General features: G+C 40.8%; 1 protein-coding gene across 1 annotated transcript; it reads left to right on the forward strand.

The window, feature by feature from the left end:
• On the forward strand, nt 1-26,485 carry LOC111219131 (contactin-3-like). Its single transcript, XM_022741725.1, has 22 exons — nt 1-55; nt 748-883; nt 4,251-4,426; nt 6,168-6,263; nt 6,446-6,649; nt 7,518-7,620; nt 7,976-8,160; nt 9,020-9,156; nt 10,340-10,469; nt 10,954-11,104; nt 11,462-11,589; nt 12,887-13,056; nt 14,455-14,572; nt 18,659-18,817; nt 20,870-21,019; nt 21,165-21,235; nt 21,926-22,160; nt 22,668-22,777; nt 24,151-24,337; nt 24,623-24,735; nt 24,920-25,088; nt 26,388-26,485. Exons 1-22 carry the CDS (start codon nt 1-3, stop codon nt 26,483-26,485), a joined length of 3,081 nt encoding a protein of 1,026 aa, XP_022597446.1.
• Nucleotides 26,486-26,992: the final 507 nt, after the last annotated feature.

Raw genomic sequence — 26,992 nt, forward strand, 5'->3', positions numbered from 1 at the left:
ATGACGTTGCTATGGAAACAGCTTCTACTATTATCAATCATCGACCGTCTGGCAGGTAAACCACCTTTTTATATGAGTAATGATTCTTTCACGTTTGGACATTTACACTTGCAGGATGGTAGCTGAAGAGCAGAAAATTATGTCAGTGTCAGGGATGATAGGATGGCCTGGGTTTAAAGGAACACTCCTCAGTATTGACTTCAATTCACAACACACACACAATACTCTCAGTCTTCCCCCTCACTCCCCTGTGGTTACAATCTGATAGAGAAACAACACAGCACAAAACACAGACTATCACTTGTTACTTAGAAAAATGCATTTGTTAATAATTTTCATCATAATGAAAAACTGATCCTCTAAATTCACAACAAATTAAAAATTATTTAGCATACAGTGTGCAACAGTTTAGCAAGGAATAATTAACAAATCATATTTTTTTTGCTCCTCTGTCACATGAAATTGGTTTTAATTAGTGGAAAAGCAAAGTTTCCACTTTCGCAGTGACAGAAATGGCGCCATGGTTCAGCTGTTGATTTTATTCATTTTTAGGAACTTGCGCTTTGCAGCACCACAAGATAATGCAAAATGTAATGTCCTGCCTGCCATTTTTAAAACGTGTCTGCCTGTTAGGCCCTTACTGTCCTGTTTCCTCCAGGGGAACAGGGAATTCTGGAGGCCTGAATCTGTCAAAAGTGGCACCTTTTCTCCGTCTTTACGCTCAGGCTGTTACTGTTTCTCTCGCAGACTGTCTGGACAGTGGATCATATCATGGTCCAAGATGGAGGATGGAGCCAGGTGACTTGTTCATTCCTGTCGACTCCATAGAGGAAGAAGCTACTCTGACCTGTGACGCTAAGGGGACACCACCTCCACAGTACAGGTACTTCAAAAATGAAGCATGTAGATAAGAATGTGACTTTTTATTTCGGTTAATATTTGAATGAAACAAGTGAAGATGTGGTTTACAAATTGAGAATCCCAAAATCTGTCTGGAAACTGGATAATAAAAATAACACATGCAACACCATCTTATTGCTGTTCTTCGAATGAACTTAGAGCCACATAATCAGCAGCTCAATGGCACCTTCTCCCTATTTTTCGCCTCTCTTTCATCACTGATAGCATTTGCGGAGCTGTTAATGTCACAAGAGTACCTTGTTTAATGTACTGTGATCAGTGCAGGAAATGTAACTTTTGGATGCACTGGGACATAAAATCTGTATGAAAAGCAGTTTAAAATTATCGGCTTTAAAAAAAAAAAAAAAAAAAAAAAAATGTCGACATTTCCCGGTGTAAATCTTGCATAACCAAAATATATATATAAAAAAAATATATATATTCTTCATATTGCTGTCGGCCTTACAGCTTCCCACTCATGCAAAGCCCATTTTAGTCATTTACAGTACTGTTAAAAAAAAAAAAAGATTTGTCCATTCCAAGATTTTATTTTTCATGTGGAGTAGCTTTCTCTCTCATTCATTTTCTCCAAATTAGAATGAAATGCATACAGAGACTCTAAGCAGCGGTGTCAGTATAGCTTTACTAATTCATATTGACCAACACGCTGCCAATCTGCCTCTTGTCTCGTCAGATAGTATCTCAGTGACACATGTGCAGCATCTTAATGATCGTCTCCTCTTTAGAATTAAAATGCCACGAGACCAATGCAGGTTGCTAGACACCAGTTGGCACCAACAGGCATTGATTACAAGTGTCTTTGGCGTTCAACGGTGGAATTACTGCCGCAGAGACGACACAGATGAGCTGAATGATAGTGGTGGGGAGTACTTACACTCATTATTTCAGGCTTTTCACATTCCCCGCCTAAGACCAGGTATTTCCATGTACTGATTAAAGGTGAGATGAGCATGTTTAATGTGGTGTCTTGTCAAACTGGCTGTGCTAGGCTCTGCATGCCCTCAGCACCTCTCTGGCTCCTCTCTTGAAGTGTAAATGGGCTCACACTGCTCCTACCCCCTTCTTCTCTTTTTTTCCCCTTTTCCCTTTCCTCTGCCAGTCCTGTCACTCACAGAGATATGAGACTTTCATAGTACACACACTGTAGCAGCATAATAACTCATGGGAGAAAAACCACATCTCATATGGAAAAGCATCTTCCTCACAGCGGGTCAGAAAAGTGATGCAGTGTGAGTTTTTTTTTTTTTTTTTTTTTCAAATCTAAAGGTGACTTATCTAACCTTTACTTGACCTGAGCTTTGGACTGCAGGATCATCTGGAATACTAGAGTTTCTCTGTGGTTAGACGGTCGGACAACATGTGTTCACAAAATGAGCCTCATGAAAAGTAATTCAATTTTCGTACTTGCTATTCAATCATCGCACCACTGAACAGCAGAGGCAGAGGCAGAGGTGAAAATGGTGGATAAAGAGCTGAATGTATGCGAGTGTGTACACAGGCACCTTAACATGTATCACTAGCACATCCAGCCGGTTAGATATTCATCATACAGAGAGTCTTTCAAACTTTATTGCCTGAAGAAGTAGAGTGATTTATCTCAAGGCATGCAGTGACACAGCTATCATGTATAATTGTCTAGAATGCAGCAGCAGGCACTCACTAACAGTCAATGGTTTGGATATGTTCTTTAAGAAATTATTTTGAAGGTTAGACTTGAAAGCCTTTGGAGGGTTGGCCATTATGGGCTCCACGTCTTTCATTTCCACTTAAGTAAGGCAGAATAGAAGAAGAATGTGACTGAAGGAAAGAAAATGTTATTTTTTTATGCTTTGAGAAAAATGATGAAACATTCTTGAAAAGTGCTCTGTCCTTGAACCCATCAATGCTCCATTTTTGAATAGCATTTAAAAAGAGATGGAGTGTTGTGGTGGCAGAGAATGAAAGTCTTTTCTCGCTGAATAATGGGACTTGTTTTAATCAATGAATTAACCTCATGTTTTCAAGAGTTCTTTTAGGTGCTTCATTTATTTGATAGCGCAATCTGAACCTGCTGTGCCAAGTATTATTTCTTCTTTTAAATTCCCACGCCTGCTAAGTGTGGGAAGGATGTAATGGAAGGTGAAAAGGAGTGTAAAAGGCATCCTTTGTTACATCAGCCCACTGTTACCTCTTGCCAAGTGCTAATGTTTTGTCCTAATGAGAAGTCAAAGGTGGAATAATGTCACATTATGAAAATATAATGTGACAGAGAAGAGGTGATTATGGTTAGACTGATGATAATATCTGGGATGGCTCCTAAAACCTTTATCTTCTGCTTCCCTTAAATAGCAGAGGACAGCTTTGTGTATGATACTCTAAGATTAAACTTTAATGATCCCTGTGGGGAAAATGGGATAGCTGCTGCAGCAAATAGAGTTAGAGTAAAATAAAGAAAAGTATAATAAAAACAGAAAAATACAATATAAAGAGAGAGAGATTTGCATTTTAAGGGTTATAGAAGGACCAATAAGACTAGAACGTGCAAGTTAAACAAATGGCGTAGACATTGCAGCATTATGGACTAGAGGATTATTAGAATATAGGGATGAAAAATATGCAAAAGTGTGAAAGGTAGAAGCATAAAATTACCAATAGCTTGCATTTCATGAATATGTCAGTTGATAAAAATGTACAATGTACACACATTTATGAGGGAAATCATAAGAAATCAAGTTACCCTGTATGACTTAAAGGTCCATATTTTACACTTTCCCTGTGTTTTATTTGAAGTGTTGATCCATAAGAAGATATATTTGTGGTTTTAAGAATCAAAAACCATCTCAATGTAGTTTTACATCTCCTTTTTCAGACTTTAGTAACAACAAGTTGGTGAGCCAATCAGAAGAGAGGCTCAGAGCCTCCTCTCTTCTGATTGGCTGACTGTTTTCTCAGTGAGGAAATAAAAAATATAGCAGATTTCAGGTGAACACTCAGAGAAACCAAATCCTGCAAGGTTGGATAGTGGGTCCAGGTGGGCGGTGCTTGGGGCATGGCTGAGAGCAGTGACTGCTTTGTTGTGACATCACAAAGTTACAGAAGTCCTGACGGCTGGTTTAAAGGTTCAGCTTCTGAATACAGGCTGTGTGCATTTTTCTGTGGACTGAGCGCTTTGATACTTTCACTGTGGTTTCCTCAACACCGGCACAGATACACATTATATCTCTCTAACTTCAAGTGAGTTACTACAGTGAGTCGTGTTCTCCACTCACCTCCTGTCAGACCACCTTGGTGGGTAGAAAGAACTGGAGGCTGCATATTGCCATGGACTGATGGTGTCTTTGCCCTCACAGATGGTCATTGAATGGGACTCACATAAATCTGGGCCTGGATCGCCGGCGGCGTCTGTCTGGGGGCAACCTCATTATAAGCAGTCTGGACCGCCAGCAGGATGTAGGGCTGTACCAGTGTATGGCCTACAACACTGTAGGAGCTATCCTCAGCAGGAGAGCAAGTCTGCAGTTTGCCTGTAAGTTACAGTCAGAGTTTGTCACTTTTTTTTCCTAAGAAATGGCATGAAAGTGTAAGTGCACTTAGCAAATAATGCAGACGCGCAGTAAAACCGACTGGGTGATATTTGCAATATTTATCAGGGTGCTGAAACATTGGTGTGAAGCTACATTAAATGTTAAAGTAACATGGGAGCAGTTGTTGTTTACTTTCGGTCATACATGCAACCTGAGACTGACTGCTTCACTTTTTGTTGCTTAGCTCCATCAGAAGTCATTGGTGTTTCTCAGGGTGTAATCTCGGGTAAAGTACTCAGCCAAATTGTGTAAGCAGTGTTTGAAGAATAACTTAATAAGGGCTGAAGCCTGAGCAAACATTTACTTTGACTGGAACATAATATGCCGACGCTGCAATGAAAAAGATAATAAGAGTAATGCAAATGAATAAAAGCTACTGTGCATTTATTAAAACTGCATTGCCACAAAAAAACTGTAAGTTATTCTGTATATAAACTGTGATTTTTTTCACATCACACATCTCTGGTGGTGAAACCAGTAAACACCTCATATGAATGAAGAGCTAAATACTTACTATTTATGTGCCATTCATTAAGGGCTCTTTTCATGCAGATAACAACAAAACATCTTTTCACACCTTTACTTGATGTACCAATGCAGGTATATTTGGTTTTGATGGACAAGCTTTTAAGATATGCACTGCTGAGATTTGTGGTGCTCAAAAATACTGACAAATGATATTTAAAAAAAAAAAAAAAAACTCAACAACAATAAGTCTCTGCAGGAATAATGCCCTGGTTACACTGGGTAATCTACAGACCGGGCTGATAAGAGTTAGAGATATTTTCATCTTCAAATGAAGAAAGTCCCCAATGATTGCAGAAGAGTCTGTGAATTACACTGAGTAACGGAGATAACCTGCGAGGCTTGATAGGCTTGTGAGTAAGTGGAAAATATCTATATATCTTGTATCCTGTCACGATTAACATGCACTGGAAACCACAAGTTTCCACCAAATGATATAATCAGTGTTAACAAGAAGTGTAGTTCATTTAGTTTTTCGTTTGTTATGTCTCAGCATTATTCGGATGTGATGTTATTGGATCATAATAAGCGATTGCCTCCTTTTTTTTTAAATTGACAACAGCTTAAGTTAGGACCCAAAACATTTGAGTTTATTGTAAGTAATGTAAAATGAATATGGTACACAACAGAGACAGAGCAGTCGCTTCGCACTGCTTTATTTGCGAGCTGCAAAGTAAACTGTCAGTTTGGCCATTTAATATGAGAGTATCTATGTCACCCTATGTTTGCATCATGTCATCTGTGAACTTTATTCTAAATGCTTTTCTAGTGGTTTCAACTCGTTGTGTTACTGAACCCATCATGCCATGCTCTTGCGGTTGCTCACATTTCACAGAGACGTGTCACAGGAGTCATCGTCTTCTTCCCATGTCATTTACATTTACATCTAATGTGTCATTTACATCCCGGGGTTGAAGTTTCTGATCCGTCTTTTGGTCCAGTATTTTACAAAAGCCCTTGAAACAAAGCTCTCCTCTGTCTCACCCGGTCTCACCCTGTCTCTCGCTCAGAGATTGTAGATGTGCTATTCCCATGACAGTTTCCTTATAGGCTTGTGTCAGAGTCTTGCTGAAAGCTTTTACTCAGCTCTGTTCCACTCTTGATATGTGAGATCCTGCGGTGATCACTCTTTTCATTTTTTTTTTTTTCTTCCCCCAGACTTAGATCATTTCAAAGTCCATACCAGAAGCGCGGTGTCAGTCCGAGAGGGACAAGGAGTGGTGTTACTTTGTGGAACGCCTACTTCCTCAGGAGGTAAACTCTCCGGCCTTCATCTTAACCTCCAACACCTCTCTTGTTTAAAGTTCTAGTGAGGTGTTTTGACAAGACGAAAGCGCAATCTTAGCCTTTTTATAATCGCTTGAATTCTCTCTATCGCCTATAATATCATATTGTATCAGTGATCTGCTTCTCTGCGTCCTGCTTTTGTCTTCCAGACCTTACTTATGCATGGGTCTTCAATGAGTACCCGTACTTTGTTCAGCAAGACAATCGGCGTTTCGTCTCCCAGCAGACGGGAAACCTTTACATCGCCAAGGTGGAGCCCTCCGATGTGGGTAACTACACTTGTGTGGTGATGAACAGCATCACAAAGGGCAAAGTTCACAGCTCACCTACGTCTTTGATCCTCAGGACAGATGGTAAGACGCAGCTTCTGGCTATGATGTGACAAGTGTGCCTTTCAGTCGTGTATTGAAGACCTTTCCTTTTAAGGCGGCTTTAATCATCATACTAGCATGAGTGCTCTTTGTCCTGTCGTGCCTCACTGTAGTTGAGTCATCGAGTGCTAATGCCTGTAAGTAAATAGTTGCCCCTCAATGTAGGCCAGCAAACAAAGCACCCAAATCTCTTCTTTGCTGACTTAGCTTTCTTATAATTCGCATTCCCTTTAAAAGCTTTCCCTGTGCTTTCACATGAATTCTCAGCAAGCCTGTTGTTCTATTCTCTGTTATCCTTTCATAGAAAGAGTGAATAAAGATTGCCTGTGGAATGAATTAAACATAAGCCATACGTCATTGGACCATTACATTGAGTGTTCTGGTGGCTCAACCAGTTAGTTCCCACTCAGTGTACTGTACATGTAGCTGCATAAATTTAGATCCCATCGCATCACTTTCTGATCCCGTCTTCCTTGAATACTGATATGTACAATGAAACAGCAGAGGTTGGGAACTGCCCACTCAAGCTTTGATATAATAGATAAACAGCCAGATGGATGGAAAAAAAAAAACAAAAAAAAACAACAACAAGATTTCACATATAGTCCGTCTATTCCACCAAGAAGAGATTTAAATTATTCCTTGCTGGTATTTCACTACACTCTGGTGGCTGCACACTTAAGTGATGTACTGCTTTGAGTTTACCCACGAGAGAATGTTTGCTCATGTGTCTTTTATTTCTCCTCTGTTAGTTTTACAGTGTTACTGTTTGGTCCATAATGCAAGCCATATTGCTTGTAAGTCATGCATAATGGAAGACTGAGCAAGTACTTGTGCTTACTCTACATAGGAGTGATGGGTGAATACGAGCCGAAAATAGAAGTTAATTTCCCAGACAATGTACCCGCCGCAAAAGGATCAACAGTTACGCTGGAGTGTTTCGCCCTTGGGAAGTAAGCTGGATTCCTTGAAGCATGTTTTTAATCTTCTGCTGTCTTTCATTCCAGACAAGGAACCCCCGGATTTCTATATAGTAAAGTTACTGTGGCAATTATATTTCTTAGAGTGTGGCACCGAGCGATGATTGGTCTGAAAGCCATGTGAGACGGCTCTTTTTGTTGTTGGATTGGGTTAACTCCGAACCATTCATCTGCAAAAAAAAATACAGTGAATTGGCTTCAAGCTCCATCAGACACTTTATTGCAGGATTATAACAGACACCTGCAACCTGTGCGACAGTGTTAGAAGTTCAAAGTGACTTGGATCAGAATCTCAGCTTCTCGGGTTTACCCGCTCTGTCTGTTCCAGCCCGGTCCCGGAGATCACCTGGAAGAGAGCTAACGGCGTTCCCTTCCCCAGCAAAGTCAAAATGAAGTACTCGAAAGCCGTGCTGGAGCTCCCCAGCTTCCAGCAGGACGACACGGGAGGGTACGAGTGCGTGGCTGAGAACAAGATGGGGAAGAACACGGCCGCCGGTCGACTGGCCTTCTATGGTACTTTTGTTTCTAACGACGACGCAAAAGAATTACAGATTGTAAAAATGATTAATAATTGTGTAAAATATTTGCATTAGACAAAAGTTCCATCCCTCCTCTTCTGGATCTCATGCTTCTGCTGTGACATTAAGAATTGCTCAGTGTAAGGTTAAGAATCGTAATTAGGTAATTTGATAATTCACATCATTTGAACAGCTACGTGTTACAGTATATACGTAGCCGGAAAATGTCATTACCTTCTTCCCGTGTAATAAGCTGTGTGGGTTTTAATTTTCCTGCGGTTATCACATTCTGGGCTCTTGGCTGGTTTCAGCTGCTGTGTTTTCTGTGAATCTGTGAGAGAGGGAAAATGACACTTGTGAAATTGAACCTGATGGTATGTTGAGTTCCTGCGAAGTGAGCTGCGTTTATTATGAGCACGACTCTCCAGCCCTAAAAATTCCCGAAAAGCTGTCAATGTGCAAGAGGTAAAGATAGAAGGAGATGTGTTGCCTGATGGGAAATTGACAGGGGTGATGTTTATTTATACACAGGAGAATGAAGGTGACAGGTTGGGGTCAGCGGTGACGTCGGGGGTGCACTTCGTTCACCGCCACCACGAGAGATTCCTGCTGCTGTGTGGTGCAGTGTTTTGTGCTAATCTGTAGTAACCGGAGGCTGCTGACACATTTCAGTGATGAAAATGAGTGATACCCTACATTCACTCTTCTTTAAAGACGAACACATCCGTCTAACGCTTTCTGATTTTCACTGATTTGAGCTGTCAAAATTTAATGAGATAATTATGCTCCCCTGAAAAATCTGCCCTCCTGGTTCGTGTCAGATATTTCACTGGAGGATATTTCTGTGTCCTCAGCCAAGCCTCAGTGGATCCAGACCATGAAGGACACGGCCCTGGCCATAGAGGAGAGGCTGTACTGGGAGTGTCGAGCCAATGGCAAGCCCAAACCCTCCTACACGTGGCTGAAGAACGGCCAGCCGCTCCTCTCAGAGGTAAATTACTGCCTGTCTTCCGCCACCTACCAATGTTTCATTTTAAAGACTTAATCTTCAGCTTCGGGTTCATCCTTTCATTTTTAGCGAGCCTGGCGTCAGACACATTGCTGTTTTTTCCAAGTGCAATTCAGAGTGAGATGAGGAGAGAGTGTAAACATCTTGCCGAGGTGCGCCAGTGATGAGACATGGATGTAACTGTCTCTTATTCTGCTCCACCTTGGCAGATTACACAGTTTTAGAGAGTGGATCAGTGTAGTCCCCAGGAGATTGCTCCATTTCATCTGAATGAAGTCAGTGGTTGCTTTTCATTATTCATGGTGCATGTTTAAGCTCCTCCAGATTTATGGACAATGGGCTTAATCTACTGTGGAATACACTGTATATGGCAGCGCACCTTACTCAGGACCACCACAAACACATGCAGTCGTGTGTATTTTAAACATGGCTGACTGTAACATGCTGCGGAGAGTTATTTTCTCAGCAGCAGTGTAATAATGCTCAGAGCGAGAAATACTTCTTTTAAATTAGAATGCAAATATAACCTGTCTGATTTTATTATTAAAAAAGACATTTTTAAATGTCATTCTTTAATTTGATTTTAATAATATGTTCTCTGTTGAAAGGTTCAGAACGTGATTAACATTCTTGCCATTAAAAGGATGGTATTGTGGTTTCGGTTTCAGATATACAATATATGGCTTATGGAAAGAATACGGTTATGTAGATGTATATACTTAAATTAAAATGATATTGAGAATGAATGTGAGACCTTAATCCTTTATGATGTGTTTATATTTATATCTATATCTGGATGGATTTATGGCATTATATACGGCTTCAAAAACCTAAAATAGAAAGTTTTCAAAAATCTTTACATTTTACACCTCAAACAAAATCTATCATGGATCAGGAGCCTTAGTTTAGCCACTCAGACACAAACAGAAAACTATAAAGACTAGTTAACATGATGGTGAGAGCCAGGACGGCTGTATTTGGAAAACAAAAATGCATTTTGTGCTCTGACTGTTTCATTCGCTGCAACATAATCCTGATTTGATCTATGCCTATTGACAATGCCTCTAACCCAATCCAATGCTTATTGAGCTTTGCCAAAGCACGCTGAGTAAAGCAAAAGCTACCTTTAAGCAATAATTGCTTTCTTTCATCCTTTTCTTCACAGGACAGGGTCCATGTGGAGGATGGAGTCCTGTCGGTGTCAGCGCTGACACTATCTGATGCCGGCATGTACCAATGCGTGGCTGAGAATAAACACGGCGTCATATATTTTGCTGCTGAACTAATGGTTTTAGGTAGGATGGCATTTATCTCTCCCTTAAGTCCTCAAATCATTGTTGCCAAAGACTCTTAAAGGTCATCTTACTGTCATTCTTAAAGGTTGTCTGGATTAACAGATAATGGGGTCAGCGAGAATGGTTTTGTGGGGTCAAACGCATTTAAAAAATATTTTTCCCTTCATGATATCATGATTTACCTTGATGTTATGGTGAGGATGGGCTGATAGATAGAGGTAGAATTCCCAGTTGAACAATAAACATAGTCTTTTACAGTAAAACCAATTAAAAGTTATATTATTTAATCCATTTAATAGATAGAAAATGGAGTAGAAATTTTCACACCAGTGATTTGATTTTATATCTATTTAATTCCCATTGCAGATGTTTAAAATGTCTGTCTCCATTACTTTACGATTTGATTCTCCCAGATCAAACTGAAGCTCGCCCTGTGAGATTTGCTGCAGTCTTGTACTAAAGTCAGTTTACTGTTTCCCATCAGCCTCTCCTCCAGACTTCACAGGGAACGTCCTCAGAGCTTTGCTCAAAGCCAAGGCAGGAACTACAGTGACTTTGGAGTGTAAACCCCAGGCCTATCCCATCGCCAGCATTTTATGGAAGAAAGGAAACCTGCCTGTCCACACCAATGACAGGTAATGACTGAACTAAAAAGCAGCTGCAGGTGTCCTGGGAGTTGCAAAAAGCTGATGGCTGCTCAAAATACTGATGTTAGTGAACGCACATAAACAAATCAGCATTTTTTTTCTGTGGAGATGATATCAGAGCAGGTGCATTGTTTATCCCAACTGAGCTCCTTTCATGCTTCATTTGGTCTAATAGATCAATATTCACTGCACATGCACACGTTGCTTAACTGCTAGATTTCCATGATCATGCAGGACACTCACATGAAGACAGTTCCAGAATCAGAGTCTAGCTAATGAGAAAGTGCTTCTTTGTTTTTAGACGCTGGATTGTGAACTGCTGTCTTTGTTTGTACACTCCTATAGGATCACACTTTCCCCAGATGGAACGCTGAGGCTCGCCAACGTGAGCAAGTCCGATGCAGGCAGCTACACGTGCTTCGCTAGGAATAGATTTGGCATGTCGAGTACAACAGGAAGGCTCCTTGTTACCGGTAAGCTCCACTATTAAACAGCAGAATGTTTGTTTGTCCCACTTAGTAAGCTGAATTTATTGCTCAGTATGGAATAACACCAGCGAGAGCTGCTGTGCCGCGAGGACTTGAGTCAATAACTGGGGGCTAGAAAACATAAACAGAGTTTATGTTTCACTCTGATAAGTGTGTCAAACATGGAGTTTTTGGATAATTAAGTAACAGCATTAAATGCTTTCAGATGACATTTCTAATGTCCTTTTTGTTGATTTATTTATTTGAGGGTGTGTCTTGGTGACCAAAGCTCCCCTGCAGTGTGAAACAACAAACTCTTGTCTTTCAGGTTAGCTTTATATTGAGTTGTTTTGTCCGGCTGCATTTTGCAGCAGCTGCAATAATGCACTTGGAAAGTGTTTGAGAAAATACTCGATCATTGTTTTCCTCAAAGCAGTTGAAACAACCAATTTACTGCAACAAATGAAAGTGCTCTGAGTGGAAGCAATGAAAGCATTAGTGAGGAGGTGTTACAGATGCTGTTATTGTATTGAGCTGCGTGTTTTCTAGTGGAGTGATCGTTGAGTGTTCTCCGGGATTCTTATACTGTAGGTTTTATTAATGTGTTTAGTGCCGTTGTTTCCCGCTATATCTGCTACACACCGTTTTTTTATTTTTTTTAAATCACTGGAGTATTTTTCGAGGTCGTGATGCAGTCGGCGACACAAAGCCCTGACCCAGACACAGCTTATTAACAGCTTAAGAACACTTTTTACATGTCAATTTTTACTCCTTGACAGTCAATATAAGGTAAGAAGTGAGAGCACAAATCCTTCTTCTTTATTTGATTTCCAGCAGATTCATTATCTTGCGTTTTGAAGCACAGCAGACTTAGTCAAATGATTGCTATAGTAGGCTTTGAAGCAGCGCCCCTCTTTTTTGTTCTGGATGCACAGAGGAGCCCATTACATGAAGTTTTATCTGATCCACAGTGTATTGTAATTGCTATCAGGATTTCATAAGATTATTCTAGCTGTGTCAGCCTGGAGTATTAGGCCATATTAGTGGTGGCAGGCTGTATGTTATCACATTATTCCACTAAGACTTTCATGAGACCTTCCTTTATATAGATAACACAGCACTGCCTTTGACTTAGTGCATTACAGAACATGTTCTTGTGTTCCAGCAAGTATCGTGTCACTTTTGTGCTTCTATTTCAGAAAAATCAGGAAAGGACTGCTGCTGCTCTCTGTGAGTCTGGCAGCCGCTCTGTCAGAAATGACTCCATCTCACACTTTGTATTTTTTTTTTTTTTTTTTCTCAGATCCAACCAGAATCATCCAGGGGCCAGTGGACATGGAGATCATTGTGGGCGAGAGCATCGTGTTACCGTGTCAGGTCACCAGCGATCCCGTCCTTGACGTTTCTTTCTCCTGGGCCTTCAACGGACAGCTCATCGCCAAGGGAGACGGTCACTTTGAGCTAGTGGGTGGGGTGAGTGACCCGCAGTCATTCTTCTTCAGAACGTGCAAATGGGCAGCTGGCACTTCTTCCCATCTTGCTTCATTTCATCCCTGCCAATAGTTCAAAAGGACAGCTTGTGGTTCGACATCATGGTATTTCTTGGAGAGATTTACAGTGGCTAGTGCACCGGAGTTGGTGTGATACCGTCCTTTTCACGGTTCTAAAAAGTCTCCTTGGAGGCATAATAAGCTGTGGGAATCTGTGGAGGGAAGTGCTATTAGATCATTCAGTCCCTCTAAGCCTCCAATTGTACTTTTCTGAATGGAAACATGGCGGCTGCTGTGTCAAAATACACCTCCTACATAAAAATCATCATGTAGGTAATGTGTTATTTGCTCTGCCATTGTGACAGGTTGTCATCTGTCTGAGTACACTTCTCCTACTCCAGCTCAGCCTTCTGTAATCTATTTTCTAATACTTGGGCTGGTCTTGAATTCTTTTCAAATCCCACTTTGACATAGCCTGCTGCACTGCTCCTCGTAACAGAAAGGGGATACACATCATTAGAGGTGTCTTTTAAAGGAATGAAAGCATGGCAGAGCCCCAAATGACAAAACACTTTCAGAACACCCTCACACCCTTTGAGATTAACCATTCTTCCTGTGTGTGTTTGACTGACAATGTTCTTATCTGAAAAGAGACTCCTTCCCCAGAAATGCTAGAATGTCCCCAGTCCAAAGAGATTATCAACTTAACTTTGCTGCTTCAAGGAATTTAATTTCCATAATTAAACCGCGTTGGCTCTACTGCCGCGTTTCCCTGCCAATGCCAAGAGAACAATTTCACCACTAATTTTCCATTTGCTGCTTACGGGTGTCCTCTCAGATGAGAATCTAGAGGGCCTTTTTTTTTTTTTTTTACTTCTCCAATCAAGCAAAAACCGCAGTCTGAACTCAGTTGTAATAGCATATTTGTGTAGTTCCCTGCAACAGGTCTTGAAGGTCATGGTGGTGACCTCTGCAAAATTCAAGTAAAATCGCAGAGGCCTTGTTAGACACAAAGACTCCATTTGCTGAATACAGCTTTTGTGAATTCTAGCCTTGTTCCTTTTCATCTGAGCTCATCTCGAACAGCTGCTTGTGACACAAAGGTTTATTCTTATTCAGAATTTTTTTTTTTGAACTGTTTTGCTTTTATGGCTTTGACTGCAAGAGGGGGGTGGGGTGGGGTAGGGGGGTGGGGGTCAAGAGATGTGTTTAAAATATCTTTTTAAAAACAGGCTTGATTTTCCTCTGCAAAGTCCCAGCTAATGTGTTTCTGGCACCACTATTTACTGCACCTTATGTATGCTTCACTACATTCTTTAATAAGCTGTCACAAGGTCTGTTATCTTTCATGCTACATAAAGCTTTCTTTTCTCTTCGGTAGAGAACAGCAGGAGATCTGATGATAAGGAACATTCAGCTTTACCATGCCGGCAAATATATCTGTGTGGTGGACACGGACGTGGAGAGCCTGTCAGCTGTGGCTGTATTGATTGTGAAAGGTAAGAAACCTCCTTTCTGCTCTGCAGGCACTAATTAAAACAGGGCTTACAGCCAGGGTTGTTGTTGAAGCTTCCTCTTTTAAAATGGGAGAATTTAAAAATGCAGACTTAACTATATAGTGGGTGATACATTTAACCACAAAAACAACAGTGAATTAAATTTTGTCTGTAGTCTGGAAGGGTTACCAAATAAAGCTGTGTTAGAGATGTACTCGCAGACATAATATGGATATGCTTTACTGAGAATAAAAGGAATGCTGACTTTCGGGGCGTATAATGTTCACTTAGGCTTTTAAACTGAAATGGCTTTTGTTTCAGCCGGTGATTGCAGTGCGACCGAAAGGCCCGTATCCTCATGAAAATCTTCCTGGAAATCATCAGAATCCACAGTTTTTATGTCTTGCTTATTTCTAGTGGAAGTCGCTTGATTACATCAAATAGAGGAAGCTTGCTTGTCTTTTATATTGCATCCAGGGAGTGAAGAAGTTGATAAGACTGTGGGAAATAACAGGAATATCGGCTTTGATTTTTTTTTTTCTCTCTCTCTCTTTTTCATGTCCAATTTTCAGTGTTGCTGCAATGAACTTGACAGTGGGATGTTTAGACGCCTGTCGCTGTTCACTCATGCAGTATGTATAGCTCCGGAGAGACGCAGTTGTAGAGAGCTACGTCGTGCAGAACAAAATAGAACAACTTTTGCTATATGTTTGAGGGAGTGGCAGCTTCGTCTTTGTGTGCAGAGCGAGAGGAGGGATGTTTCTGGCTTTGATCAATACACCAAATAACCCAGCAAATTGACACTACGCAAATATGTTAAATGTCAGACGAGGTGAGGGATGATTTCTGTGTCAGGATTTGAAAAGGTTGGATCCATATCTTTGTCTTGTAAGGATACCCACCAGTGATTCAGCTTGGCATGTTGAAGATCTCCTAGGCAAATGGCATTAATGGTAAGTGCTCCTTTCCAAATGGCTGAGGACTAAGTGGAAATAAGCCTGTTTCTCAAGTAGCGGCAATATCAAGGCCCTGGAAATGGATTGCCCTAGTATTGACTGGAGAGAAACTTGTCTGTGACTCAGATTGTGCATTATTTACACTCCCTGCTCACGGCAGCTGTCATGGATGTCTCATTGCTTGGATCGAATGGCTTCAAATGTTGGGCGGCAAAGCATGAAGCTGAACAGAAACCCAGTCATGGAGGGGAAAGTAATCCTTTGCTTGATCGCTACTGCAGACCTCTAAACAACGGACAGTGGTCACATGTCGATTAGTATATTGTTTTCCGTTCTAGCAGCCGGGCAGTCGGCATTCCTTTACCTTTATACCCATGACTCATAAAGGACACAGGTTAACACTTTGAAACAATGTGCAGCACTATACCAAGCACCCAACATACAAGCTCTCTTCTCACCAACCTACAGAGTAGAGTTATGGTTTTATTTGTCCAGGTTGTGCCCAGGAAATACTCAGTTCCTTTGATTAAGTAAAAGTCTTAAAACAATGTAAGTAGAAACATTATTGTATATGTCATTATTAGGATTGTGAAATCATTCATGGATCAGAAAAGAATGTTAAAAAAAAAAAAGACTTCTGCTACACAGATTTAGATTTTTTTTTAAATCTTTTTCTTTGTAATCTTTCCTTTTGTAAAAAAAAATATTGGATAATTTTACCTTTTATAATTTAATTTTAATGATGTATTTTATTAGATATGTCTTCATATTTGTAACATCAGGTCTTTATTTGTGAAGTAACTGTCAGATGAATGTATTTTCCTCTTAACTGCAGTGAAATAGAAGTAACAATTGGATAAATTGGAAATATTTAAGTAAAGTACAAATTGTACTAAGACACAGTTACTCTCCACCACTGACAGTGGCACATCTTTTCAGAAAAAGTGTCCCTGTCTCCGGCTGGATAACTGACAGAACATGCTGTTTTCATCTGAACTACTTCCTACCAGCTGTCCCGTCTTGTGTGGATTATCCAAAGAAATGGTGACAGTGAATCTGGAAAGAGATGTTACTGTTGAATTATTTTAAAATGTCATTCTTCAAAGCTGGTAGAACCACCGACAAAATTTCCATCCACCCACGTTTTTTTTTTTTTTTTGAGGTGGAGAAATCTCTGACATTGATAGCTATAAAACCTGGACAAATGAAACAAAAACTGTCTGTATGACTGTAAACTGCTACATCCTGCGAGAGGCAGGTGAGGAAACATTTAAACAGAATCCAGTGGCTGCATTCACTTGTGCTCAAAAAAATTGCAATTTTAATGTTATGGCAACAGTGTGAATAATGCAGGACTCATTTAACTGTGAAAGTGCTTACGTCAGCGTGATGCTTTCAGCTGCAGCGAGTGTGATTGCAGGACATTTAAGAGCGCAGCAACAGCAACTATTAGTGTTATTGGTCATAGACACATTATTGCAATCATGTAATATTAACCACTGATAGTAACTCAGTAATTCTGCTAGGTGCTATTTCCGATGTTTCCGGTTAAGCGCCGCTCTTCTGCAGCACTGAAGGTCAATGATAATCGCTCCTGACACAAAGACTCTTGAGTGATCAATCTGGGTTCTTGTTTTTTTTTTTTTTTTACAACGGCAGTGGAGAATGTTTTGGATGCCACTCCATGATGTCTCACAAACACTCCGCAGCGTGGTGCTGGTTATAGAGAAGGTCACGTTATACGAATAACATGGTGGTTATTAGCATTCAAACCACTTGATGAGCACTCATGCTTGTTTGACAGTTGCATCATCATCGTCAACCTGGAAGACGGTGGGAAGAGAAATGCACCTCACAACTGCCAACACAACACTGTACAACCATGTGTTTCATTATCATCACTTACATAACATACTCTTGTTTAGATTCATGTCTGACGTGTGTGACTGCGTATTTGACAAATTTGGATAATATTCAGTTCAGATCAAAATAATAAGACTGTGTCTGTAAGTATACAGACATAGTGCAGCCAGATATTAATTTGCTCTGTGCCAGGTTCACAATAAAAGCTCAGACAGTCTGTCCATATTAATAACAGATTATTTGAACACCCTCAAGACACTCACAGCACCCTCTTGCCTCCCTCAGCCAATGAAATATAATTAAGAGGATAAGGAATTGATCCTTGATTGTGTGCTCCATTAATATGTATTAATGAGGCCAGTGTATTAAAGGTTTTTTCTTTTTTTTTTTTTTTATCAAGAGCCGCTAATGAGTTTTACAAAGATCAATATCTCTAAAGCCAGGGCTTTAAGGCCAAATGTATACGGGCAGCACATTCAAGACTTCTGTAAACAAAAACCGTAGCTCAGCAGCTCCTTGTTCAGCATGTGCCTATTTACACATATAGTGTAGCAGGTACGTACCGCATGAACCATAAATACAAAATCAGGTTTTTTTGTGTGTGTGTTTCCAGCGCATTGATTGTTTGTTGTTTATTAATAATTAGAATATTTTCCTTCAGATTGGAAACCTCTTCAGAGCCGGTGCAGAGCTGGGGGTGTTATTATTCTGCGGTCTGTCTCACAGCTCTCTTGTGGTCTATTATTTCTGATGAGCTGACACGTTCATTAGAACAGGAAACAGTAGATGAGGCTAAAGTAAAACATCACACCGCTTAATTGGTGGGATAATGAAAATAAATGATAAAATTCTGGTTTTTCTTCAGGGCTATGAGGTCCTTTTTCATATTTTACCTTTTAATTCGACTCCCTGCGTCTCCTTACGTCTGCTGTTTCGTCGATCACATACCAGGAGGACCATGGAAGGGAAGGCTTACAAGTTGGATAAATCTTGAATTTACTTTTCATTCTGTGTGAAGGGCATTATTTCACCTCAAACTCAAAGCTTTTTAGAGATGTTCCTCTTGTGCTTTTGCTGTTGATTTCAAACAATAAATGCTTTGAACTAAGCACAACAAGCTGCAGTAGTAATATGGTTTAGGTGGATGCGTTTATGCAGACGCATAGACTGTTCCAAGTTTTCATTCCAGTATGCATTAACATCAACACTGTGTAGTTTCGTCCGTGCCTCTGCATGTACCTCACAGTGTCTGTCCCTGTGATTGAGCCAGGCCCCCCCAGCCCACCAGACTCCGTGACGGTGGAGGAGGTGACAGACAGTACAGCCCAGCTGACCTGGAGCCCCGGCAGAGACAACGGCAGCCCCATCACCAATTACCTCATCCAGACCAGAACTCCCTTCACTGTGGGCTGGCAGAGGGTTAACACAGGTAGGCAGCACTGGGAGATGAATTTTCATCTTATAGCACGTGTGATTAACCTGACGCGACAGATGGTTTGTTACACAGAACCATCTGGGAAACTGTTTGGAAACTGTTTGGAAAAGGGCAAATACTTGGCAGGCGATTGGACGACCCATCTGTCTATCATTTGACGTAGAAGGAGAGTGTTGACAAAGAAGTACAACACAACAACAAGCCGCAGTCTGAGGAGCTTTAAAAGATGGCTAGTAGATGATTCCTAATGCCTTCGTGAGGAAAATTTGTGCATAAAAGGCACCGACGTACCAACAGCCGCTTCTCTGTTGCTGCCAGCACTTCCTCCCTCATATGATGCTGATTGGTCCGAACCGCTGTGGTTTGGCCACAAGTGAATAGCTTGGAGCCTGGATTCTTGCTTGTGAGAGATCCAGCTGCTTGGCAAGGTTAACAAGTGATGTTTTCAGATAATTCATGAATAGTAATTCTCTTCCCCTTCGGCAGGGAGGTCAGAGTGTAGGGATAGCTACAGACCAAAGTCTCTGGAGATGGAAGGGATTCAGGGTCTCACTCAAGAGAGCGAGGGGGTCAGTGTTGCTGCTCTTACATGATCTCATTTAAACCACTTCAACAACCTTTAAACCTGGTTCAGTCAAAACCAAAACCCTCTGCTCAAGCCAAGTGTGATGACATCTTGAATACATGTGCGTGTACAATTTCTTGGGGCAAATGCATCTGCCAAATGAATATAAGGTAATGAAGTGGTTTTTTTTTATTTTAAAAGTTTATTTGACAGGGGTACTGCTTCTGATTAAAGGAAAAACAGAAGTATAAATGAGCCTAAAAGCTAATTTTTTTATCTGCCGTCCCTAACCAAATGTTGAAAAGGCATCAGACAAAGAAAATGGCATATCTCAGGAAATTCATATACACAATGTTAAAAAATGCACACAATAGTGCAGTACTTATCCACAAAATACATAATGCCACAATATAACACACAGTAGTTAGTTTCAATCCATTTTTAACAAGAAAGAAAGAAAAAAACAAGTTAAATCTGCTATAACCAATATATATATATATATATTAACAAAGGCTCACATAACTGTGTTTGATGAGGAAGAGGTCAGTTGTAATGATGAACCCAAAGATAATGATCACCCAATTCCTCAGTTCCCCTAAACTCTGCAGAGTTTTGTCATGTCTTTGAACTCATTGTTTTGGTTTTGCAGCCCACAACTTAACTGTTTCAGTTCAGTCTCACCGTCTCATCATTAGCATCATTTTCAGCAGCAGCAAGCAGCTGTTTTCAAGAGGCAGATAGCCCACAGCTAACTCCCCTAGTGTTAGTATCAAAGAAGGCACTGTTATAGACAGCAATGCTCACTGCTAACCCTTTTGCCTTACCTTACCTTACCTTACCTTACCTTACCTTACCTTACCTTACCTTACCTTACCTTATCTTACCTTACCTTCTTACCTTACCTTACCTTCTTACCTTACCTTACCTTTACCTTTACCTTACCTTCTTATCTTACCTTACCTTACCTTACCTCACCTTGCCTCATCTTACCTTACCTTACATTACCTTATCTTACCTTACCTTACCTTTACCTTTACCTTACCTTCTTACCTTACCTTACCTTACCTTACCTTACCTTATCTTATCTTACCTTACCTTACCTTACCTTACCTTACCTTACCTTACCTTACCTTACCTTACCCCACAGCAAGTAGCCATTCCAGCCAGTAGCATCCTCACACTTGCTTGTCACTTTAAGGGTTTATTTTAAGATTTTGATGCATAACACAAGTTAAGGAAGGCAAGTCCTTTTAGGCCGCATGAACCTGAGCATAGACTCAGTTCCCAGTCTGGATTCAAAACCAAAGCTCACCTCGTAATCATCATTTCACCATCATTTCTATAATGCTTTTTTATCTTTATTTTTATTTTTTAATTTGATATATTGTATAGATTTGGTTCTCTTGCTGTAGTGTATTTTATGCTTATGTATATTTCTGTGTTTTTTTTTGTTTGTGTGTTGTTGTTTGTTTGTTTTCTAGTCCCTGAGATAATAGATGGGAACACACTGACAGCCACTGTGGTGGACCTCAATGCCTGGGTGGAGTATGAGTTTCGGGTTTTGGCCAGGAACAGCGTTGGGGTTGGAGAACCCAGCCCTGTGTCCGTCAAGACCAGGACTGAGGACGCAGGTACAATAAATGCCATTCACTTATTTGACCGAAATCATTAAGTCTATCATCTGCGAAATGAAAAAAAGATTATACCACTACTTGTTTTTGTAAAGTGTTATAGTGTTTCTTATATGGAGGTGTGAACAAGGTCTGTGTTGTGTAGTTCCTGATGCGGCGCCAGGTGATGTGGGTGGAGGAGGCGGGAGCAGATCTGAACTGGTCATCACATGGGAGGTAAGTCATCAGTCTTATGTTCCAGCCTGTTATCCAAAGTGGCTGCAGTTAGTCTTTTTTTTCTTTTTTCTTTTTTTTTTTTTTTATTCTTGAGTGAGGTGCTTAATAATTCTCGCTAAATCAAAGCTCCCGCTCTGTTTGGCCTGTGGGTGTCATAAATTTTGGGTCAATTGAAGTCTGGCGCTGCAGTCGTTGTAATTTCTTAGTTAAAGAGTCTGCATGTAAGGCAGCAGCAATGTATACACAAGCAGAACATTGAAGCTGACAGTTATTGTCACTTGTAAGGCTTGGAAATGTGGTGAATTACTGTTGTTCAGGAAAATCCACAATGCTCAAATCAGGCAATGAAATGAGCCAGTCGGGTAGCTGAAAAATAATGTAGATATCGAAGAAGTCATTAGGTGGCCAAAGCTATCTCATTATTTGAGTTTTCTCATTTCATTAAATGCAGGAATAACTTTTCATTTTAAAAGCGGCACGAACGCTCTGTAATGAGCTTAGATTTTTTTTTAAAACGGCATTTTAATGCTCATTTCATTTCGTCAGGTGGGTCACAAAAGCAATTTGTGGGTCACGCACTTCTTTTGGCGCCATGAGAGTGAGTGGTGATTGTGTCAGCCCAGCGGTGGGGTGAACGTGAGTGGTTTGTATATGTTTTAATATCACTATAGTTTTGTGTTTCACTCTCAGCCTGTCCCCGAAGAACTACAGAATGGTGAGAGCTTTGGTTACATCATTGCTTTCCGCGCCTTCGGAGAAGTTAGCTGGACTCACGTGGCCACCTCTGCCCCCGGTGCATCACGCTATGTGTACCGCAACGACAGCATCGCGCCCTTCTCTCCATTCCATGTCAAAGTTGGCACTTACAACAGCAAAGGGCAGGGTCCTTTCAGCCCCGTGGTCACCATCTACTCTGCAGAGATCGGTAAGGCAATGAACATGAGTGGGATTTGTGCGAAGCTCCGAAGCTTTTATTTTTGTTTAAAAGGACAGAGATCATGAAAGTGATTTTACTGCTTCCACTGGGCTGAAAGTGTGTGATAAATAAAGACACATGCAAGAAAATAAATATTTAAAAAAATGAAATCTTTTTATAAGTGAAATAGCATAGAAAACAGGGGGGGGGTAGCACATTCATGTTGGGATATGCTGATTACCTCCAAATATCACCACTCTTTTGAATGGATATGCCAGAGTGAAACCCGGTTGGCATTTAGATCTATGGTAGCTCTCAACATGCTGAGAGGAGGTCAGTCTGTAGTGTAGTGTTGGTCTATTTACCAGCAGCACCTGTGTGTGATGATTCACCCAAGTAGAGATCAACAAGAATGCCGCACAGTTATAAATATAAAATTTGAAGAGATTTGTTCTGCTTGTCTCCGTGCTGTTGGAGGAAGGCAGCAGAGCTCAGTCTCCTGTTGTCTGTTTTCAGAGCCAAGTGGGATGCCAGCAGGGGTTTGGGCCAGAAGTGTCTCAGCCTCTGAGATTGAGGTGAATTGGCAGGCTCTCTCCTTCACCCCTGAAAGGGTTCTGGGCTACGAGGTACATTTTACTCTTTTAAATGGAAATAGAAATCACACACAACACAGTTCACATGCTTGTCATCACCCCTGTTGTACCTCGAAGCCATCACTTCCAAACTTTGCGTTGCCATGGAAATGGCTGTTTCAGCCAGGCGAATGTTGTAGCCAAAATTATACAGTTCTTTGTGGCAACGACAGAAAACATGTCAGAGGGTTTTTCAAGAGAACAAAAGAAAATTGCCTGTCCACATGCTGTCACTTAACGGGATATCATGATACAGAGTCTCATGATAGCCTGTGCTGCTGTACCTGTGCTATAATACCACACCAAAAACTAAATACTGCTGATAACACTGCAGCACTATGGGGGAACCGATCTTTAGTTCTGTCGTTGTTCTCTAAATAGAATAGGAATTAAACTATTACATTTTAAACCCAGAACCGCTGATTGCGTTCTCTCTCGCCTTCAAAAAGTGGGACAGCCTGATTGCTTCGTCTGCATGCTTCCCACTGAATAATCAGGGTGATCAAAGGGCTTTAATGTAAGACGTTGTTGTTATTCTTTTGCTCAGTAAAATCAAAGATGTTTCAATATTTCCATCTGGGAAAGTAAGCCTTTGTGCCATTTCATATCTGAGCTACCTCAGCAATGTCAACATCAGCAAACACTGAATAATAACGACAAAAAAGTAAATGGTGGAACTTAATCAGTAGTATTACTCTTTAAATGCATATTTTAATTAGTCAGATTTTCATCAAAGGAAAATAAATATTACATGCCATGTTGCACAAAGTAGATTGATGTATTATAGTGCTGAAGTGATTACACAATAAGTCCATTAGTTTAGCAACATATAAAATCTTGGTTGTTAATTTTGATAATTGATAAATTGTTTCAGTCATCAAGCAAAAAGGCTAAACCGCTCCGAGCTCCTCATATGTGAGCATTTTGTATTATGTATTATTGCAAGACCTTTTCTATTATTTTAATGATTAATTGATTTATCAAAAAGCAGATAAGTCAGTAGGGTAAATAATGCTTGACTTCCGCCCAGTCGTGCCTCTCTTTCGGTCGTACCTGAGTAATAGTGGAATATTCACTGGAGTTGTAAAAATACGTTCAGTCTTTGTAATGTCAGAGTCACTATCCCGCTGGAAAGTTAAAGGAAAGACTGTGATCTCTCTTCAGACGATCCACCCAGAGGCGATGATTTCACAACACCACGTTTCTCTCAAGGCATCAAAAACAACCACAAATACTGCATGCGATAAAATACATGTTGTCAACATACACGCTTTGCTCCAATCCAAATCCTCATGACAGTTAAATCCACAGTGACATGCTCTCTCTCTCGCTCTCTCTCTCCCTCTCTCTCTCCCTCTCTCAAACAGGTGGTTTACTGGGAAGACGACACTAAACCAGAGACCATGGGGAAGGTTAGGGTGCCTTGGAACCAAACCTCGGTCACGGTGAGCGGCCTGGCGGGAAACACGCAGTATTTCCTAACAGTCAGCGCCTTCAACACAGCGGGCACCGGCCCCTTCCTCCCTGCAATCAATGTTACCACAAAAAAGCCACGTAAGTAGCAGCATCATGACGCCCCACTGCTCAGGGGTCTGATTTTATATCCACACTGATTATAATTCAGAGGTGGAAACTCTGAATGGTCTGAATCAAGTCCTTCCTGTGTTGAGGCGTGTTTGCCTCCTCACATCACAGACGTCAGATGGACAGTAGAGACAATATTTATTTCTAATCTCGTATTTCTGCCATAAGAGAAATATGATGATTCCAGTATAATGATGTGACAGTAATATGTTTCTGTGCTGACATATAGAAATGATTTATTTTTATATCATGCAGCACCAGCCCAACCTCCGCTCAATGTTGAATGGACCCTAATTGGCTCTCAACTGTCTCTTTACTGGGAGCCTGTGGTGGCAATGGAATCAGAGTCTGAAGTTACAGGCTACCAAGTGAGTTTTTCTCTCTCCGTGTGCTTCAGAGTCGCATGTTTATTCCTGTTATGTATCAGACTGAGTGAAAGCATGGACCTTAACTGTGTGGTGACTCACTCTAAGCTGTCAGGCTCTGGGGATACATATTAACAATGTGTCGACCATCTTGCCCCCCCCCCCCCCCCCCCCACTCCCCTTTTAGCTGTCATACAGGAGACAGAGACACAAAGACGTAAACACACTCACAACAGCCAATTCAACAGCGGAGCTGACCCTCCCCGACGACGACGACGACTACATCATCCACATTCAGACGCTGAGTGAAGGAGGGCTGGGCCCGGCCTCGGATCCCATACGAATCCACCAATTAAGTAAGCTTGTTGTTGAGGGATCATCAAGTTCCAGCCCTTACAATAAATAATAATAATATAAATAATAGTAATATTTTCTCTTAAGTTTGGCTGGCTCATCTGGAAAATAAAAGACACAATGACTGCATGTTTCCTGTCTTCAGCTGTCGCAGTGAAATGTGTGGGTGCCACCATATTCCAGAGGACCAGAGACGAATTGCAAAATTTAAGATAAAGATTCAGCCGGGCCTCAATCTTTCAGAGCATCTATTTCTTTATTATTTGCCCACTCTTGTGAATGAAGTCACTTAACACTTTTTAAACCTGACAGGGACATTTTGTCCTCTGTTGACTCACCGTTACTTGTGTCCCCAGCCACCCCTGTTGGGTTCTTCCAGCCTTATGTTTTGCTGAAATATGCAGCACAATCCATCTCTGTCGCAGAGGTTGACTTCCTCTTTTACTAGATGCTATTACTGTCCTGTGGGAAACCAGCGGGGTGGGGGGGGGTGGTCTTCTTCTGCTCTAAATGCTAATTTGCATTGTTGATATTCTGTGTTGAATCCCTGAAAACAGCAGTTGAGAGAGATAGATTTCCATGCTGGCTTTTCTTTTAAATTTCATTTGAAAAATAGGCTCCTTTTTTCTCCCAGAGATTCTTTGGATATTGCAAACAAAAATATGTGGGCAAAGCACATTAGCAGGCAAAAGAGAGTGCTTTGTTTACAGACACTAGTTGCTGGGAAACATCAGAAGTGGTTAGGAGGTTTCTTATGCATCAGTAATATATATTTTTATGCAGGAAATGGTTTAATATGGATTTTATGTCATTACAGGAAAGCAGTCAGAGATCTCTAAAGAGCTAATTGACTCACTTAAATCATACATGAGAAACTAATGATCAGAGCAAACTGCATTAGGCTTCTGGTCCCCTTACATCCAGCTCCCTTAATACATTTTTTACTTACAATCACAGAGACAAGCCAGGACTTAAATGAGTTTTTAAGTACCCTTGTGAAACATAAGTTTTATGTTTTGGAAAGCCAAGTATTTAATTTTCAGCAAATCTGTTTTCACTTGTATCCACAGGTAACAGGGTGCTGAAAGTTTAAGATAAGAGTATTTCAGATGGATGTCCCAAAGTGTTGGTGCTGCTGCCTCCAGCAGGTTTCAACATCAGTTTATCATGTTTTTTTTTTTGTTCATTTTTGTTTGTGTGTTTTGCTTGTGTGTGTGTGTGTGTGTGTGTGTGTGTGTGTGTGTGTGTGTGTGTGTGTGTGTGTGTGTGTGTGTGTGTGTGTGTGTGTGTGTGGGATCCAGGTATGAGTGCCCGTGGCTCGAGAGCCTGGAGTGTGGACATCTCCCCCCTCTCCCTGCTCCTCGCCATTGCAATATCAACATTGAGGTCAACGTCGTGACACAGTGACAGACTCTGCTCTTTTTCAACGTTCAGTATTGGTATTTTTTTTTTTTTTTTTTTTTTTTAATTTGTGAAAATTGCCAACTTTTTTTTTTCTCTCTTTTTTCGGAGGTGACACCGTACAATTTTGCAGTGTTAGTTTGCAGGTACGAAACAGCACAAGAATGGAGCGTGCTGTCAGATACTTGCTTAACAGTAAATGCTTGAGCTTTTTTCTTCTTTTTTTTTTCTTTTTTTTTTTCTTTTTTTTTTTTACATGGGTCTGTTTTGACATTTTTGCTGGTTGGGAACAATGCTCCATTTCAAGTCTTTTTTTTTTGGACTAGAATGATACAGATGCCTTACTTCCATTCATGTGCCAAAGTAGTTTCAGCCTTCTTGTTGTTATTGCAAAGATAGCTACATGCTTTCCTCAACATTTTACTCCTCACAGTTTCTTATTATTGAAGCTCTCAGTGTACCGTGCAGAGGGCCGTGATAAGAAGTTGTATTTTGTATTTTTGAA

This window comes from Seriola dumerili, unplaced genomic scaffold, assembly GCF_002260705.1.
Source record: "Seriola dumerili isolate Sdu_G_001 unplaced genomic scaffold, Sdu_1.0 BDQW01000056.1, whole genome shotgun sequence".
In the NCBI taxonomy this organism is placed as follows: Eukaryota; Metazoa; Chordata; class Actinopteri; order Carangiformes; family Carangidae; genus Seriola; species Seriola dumerili.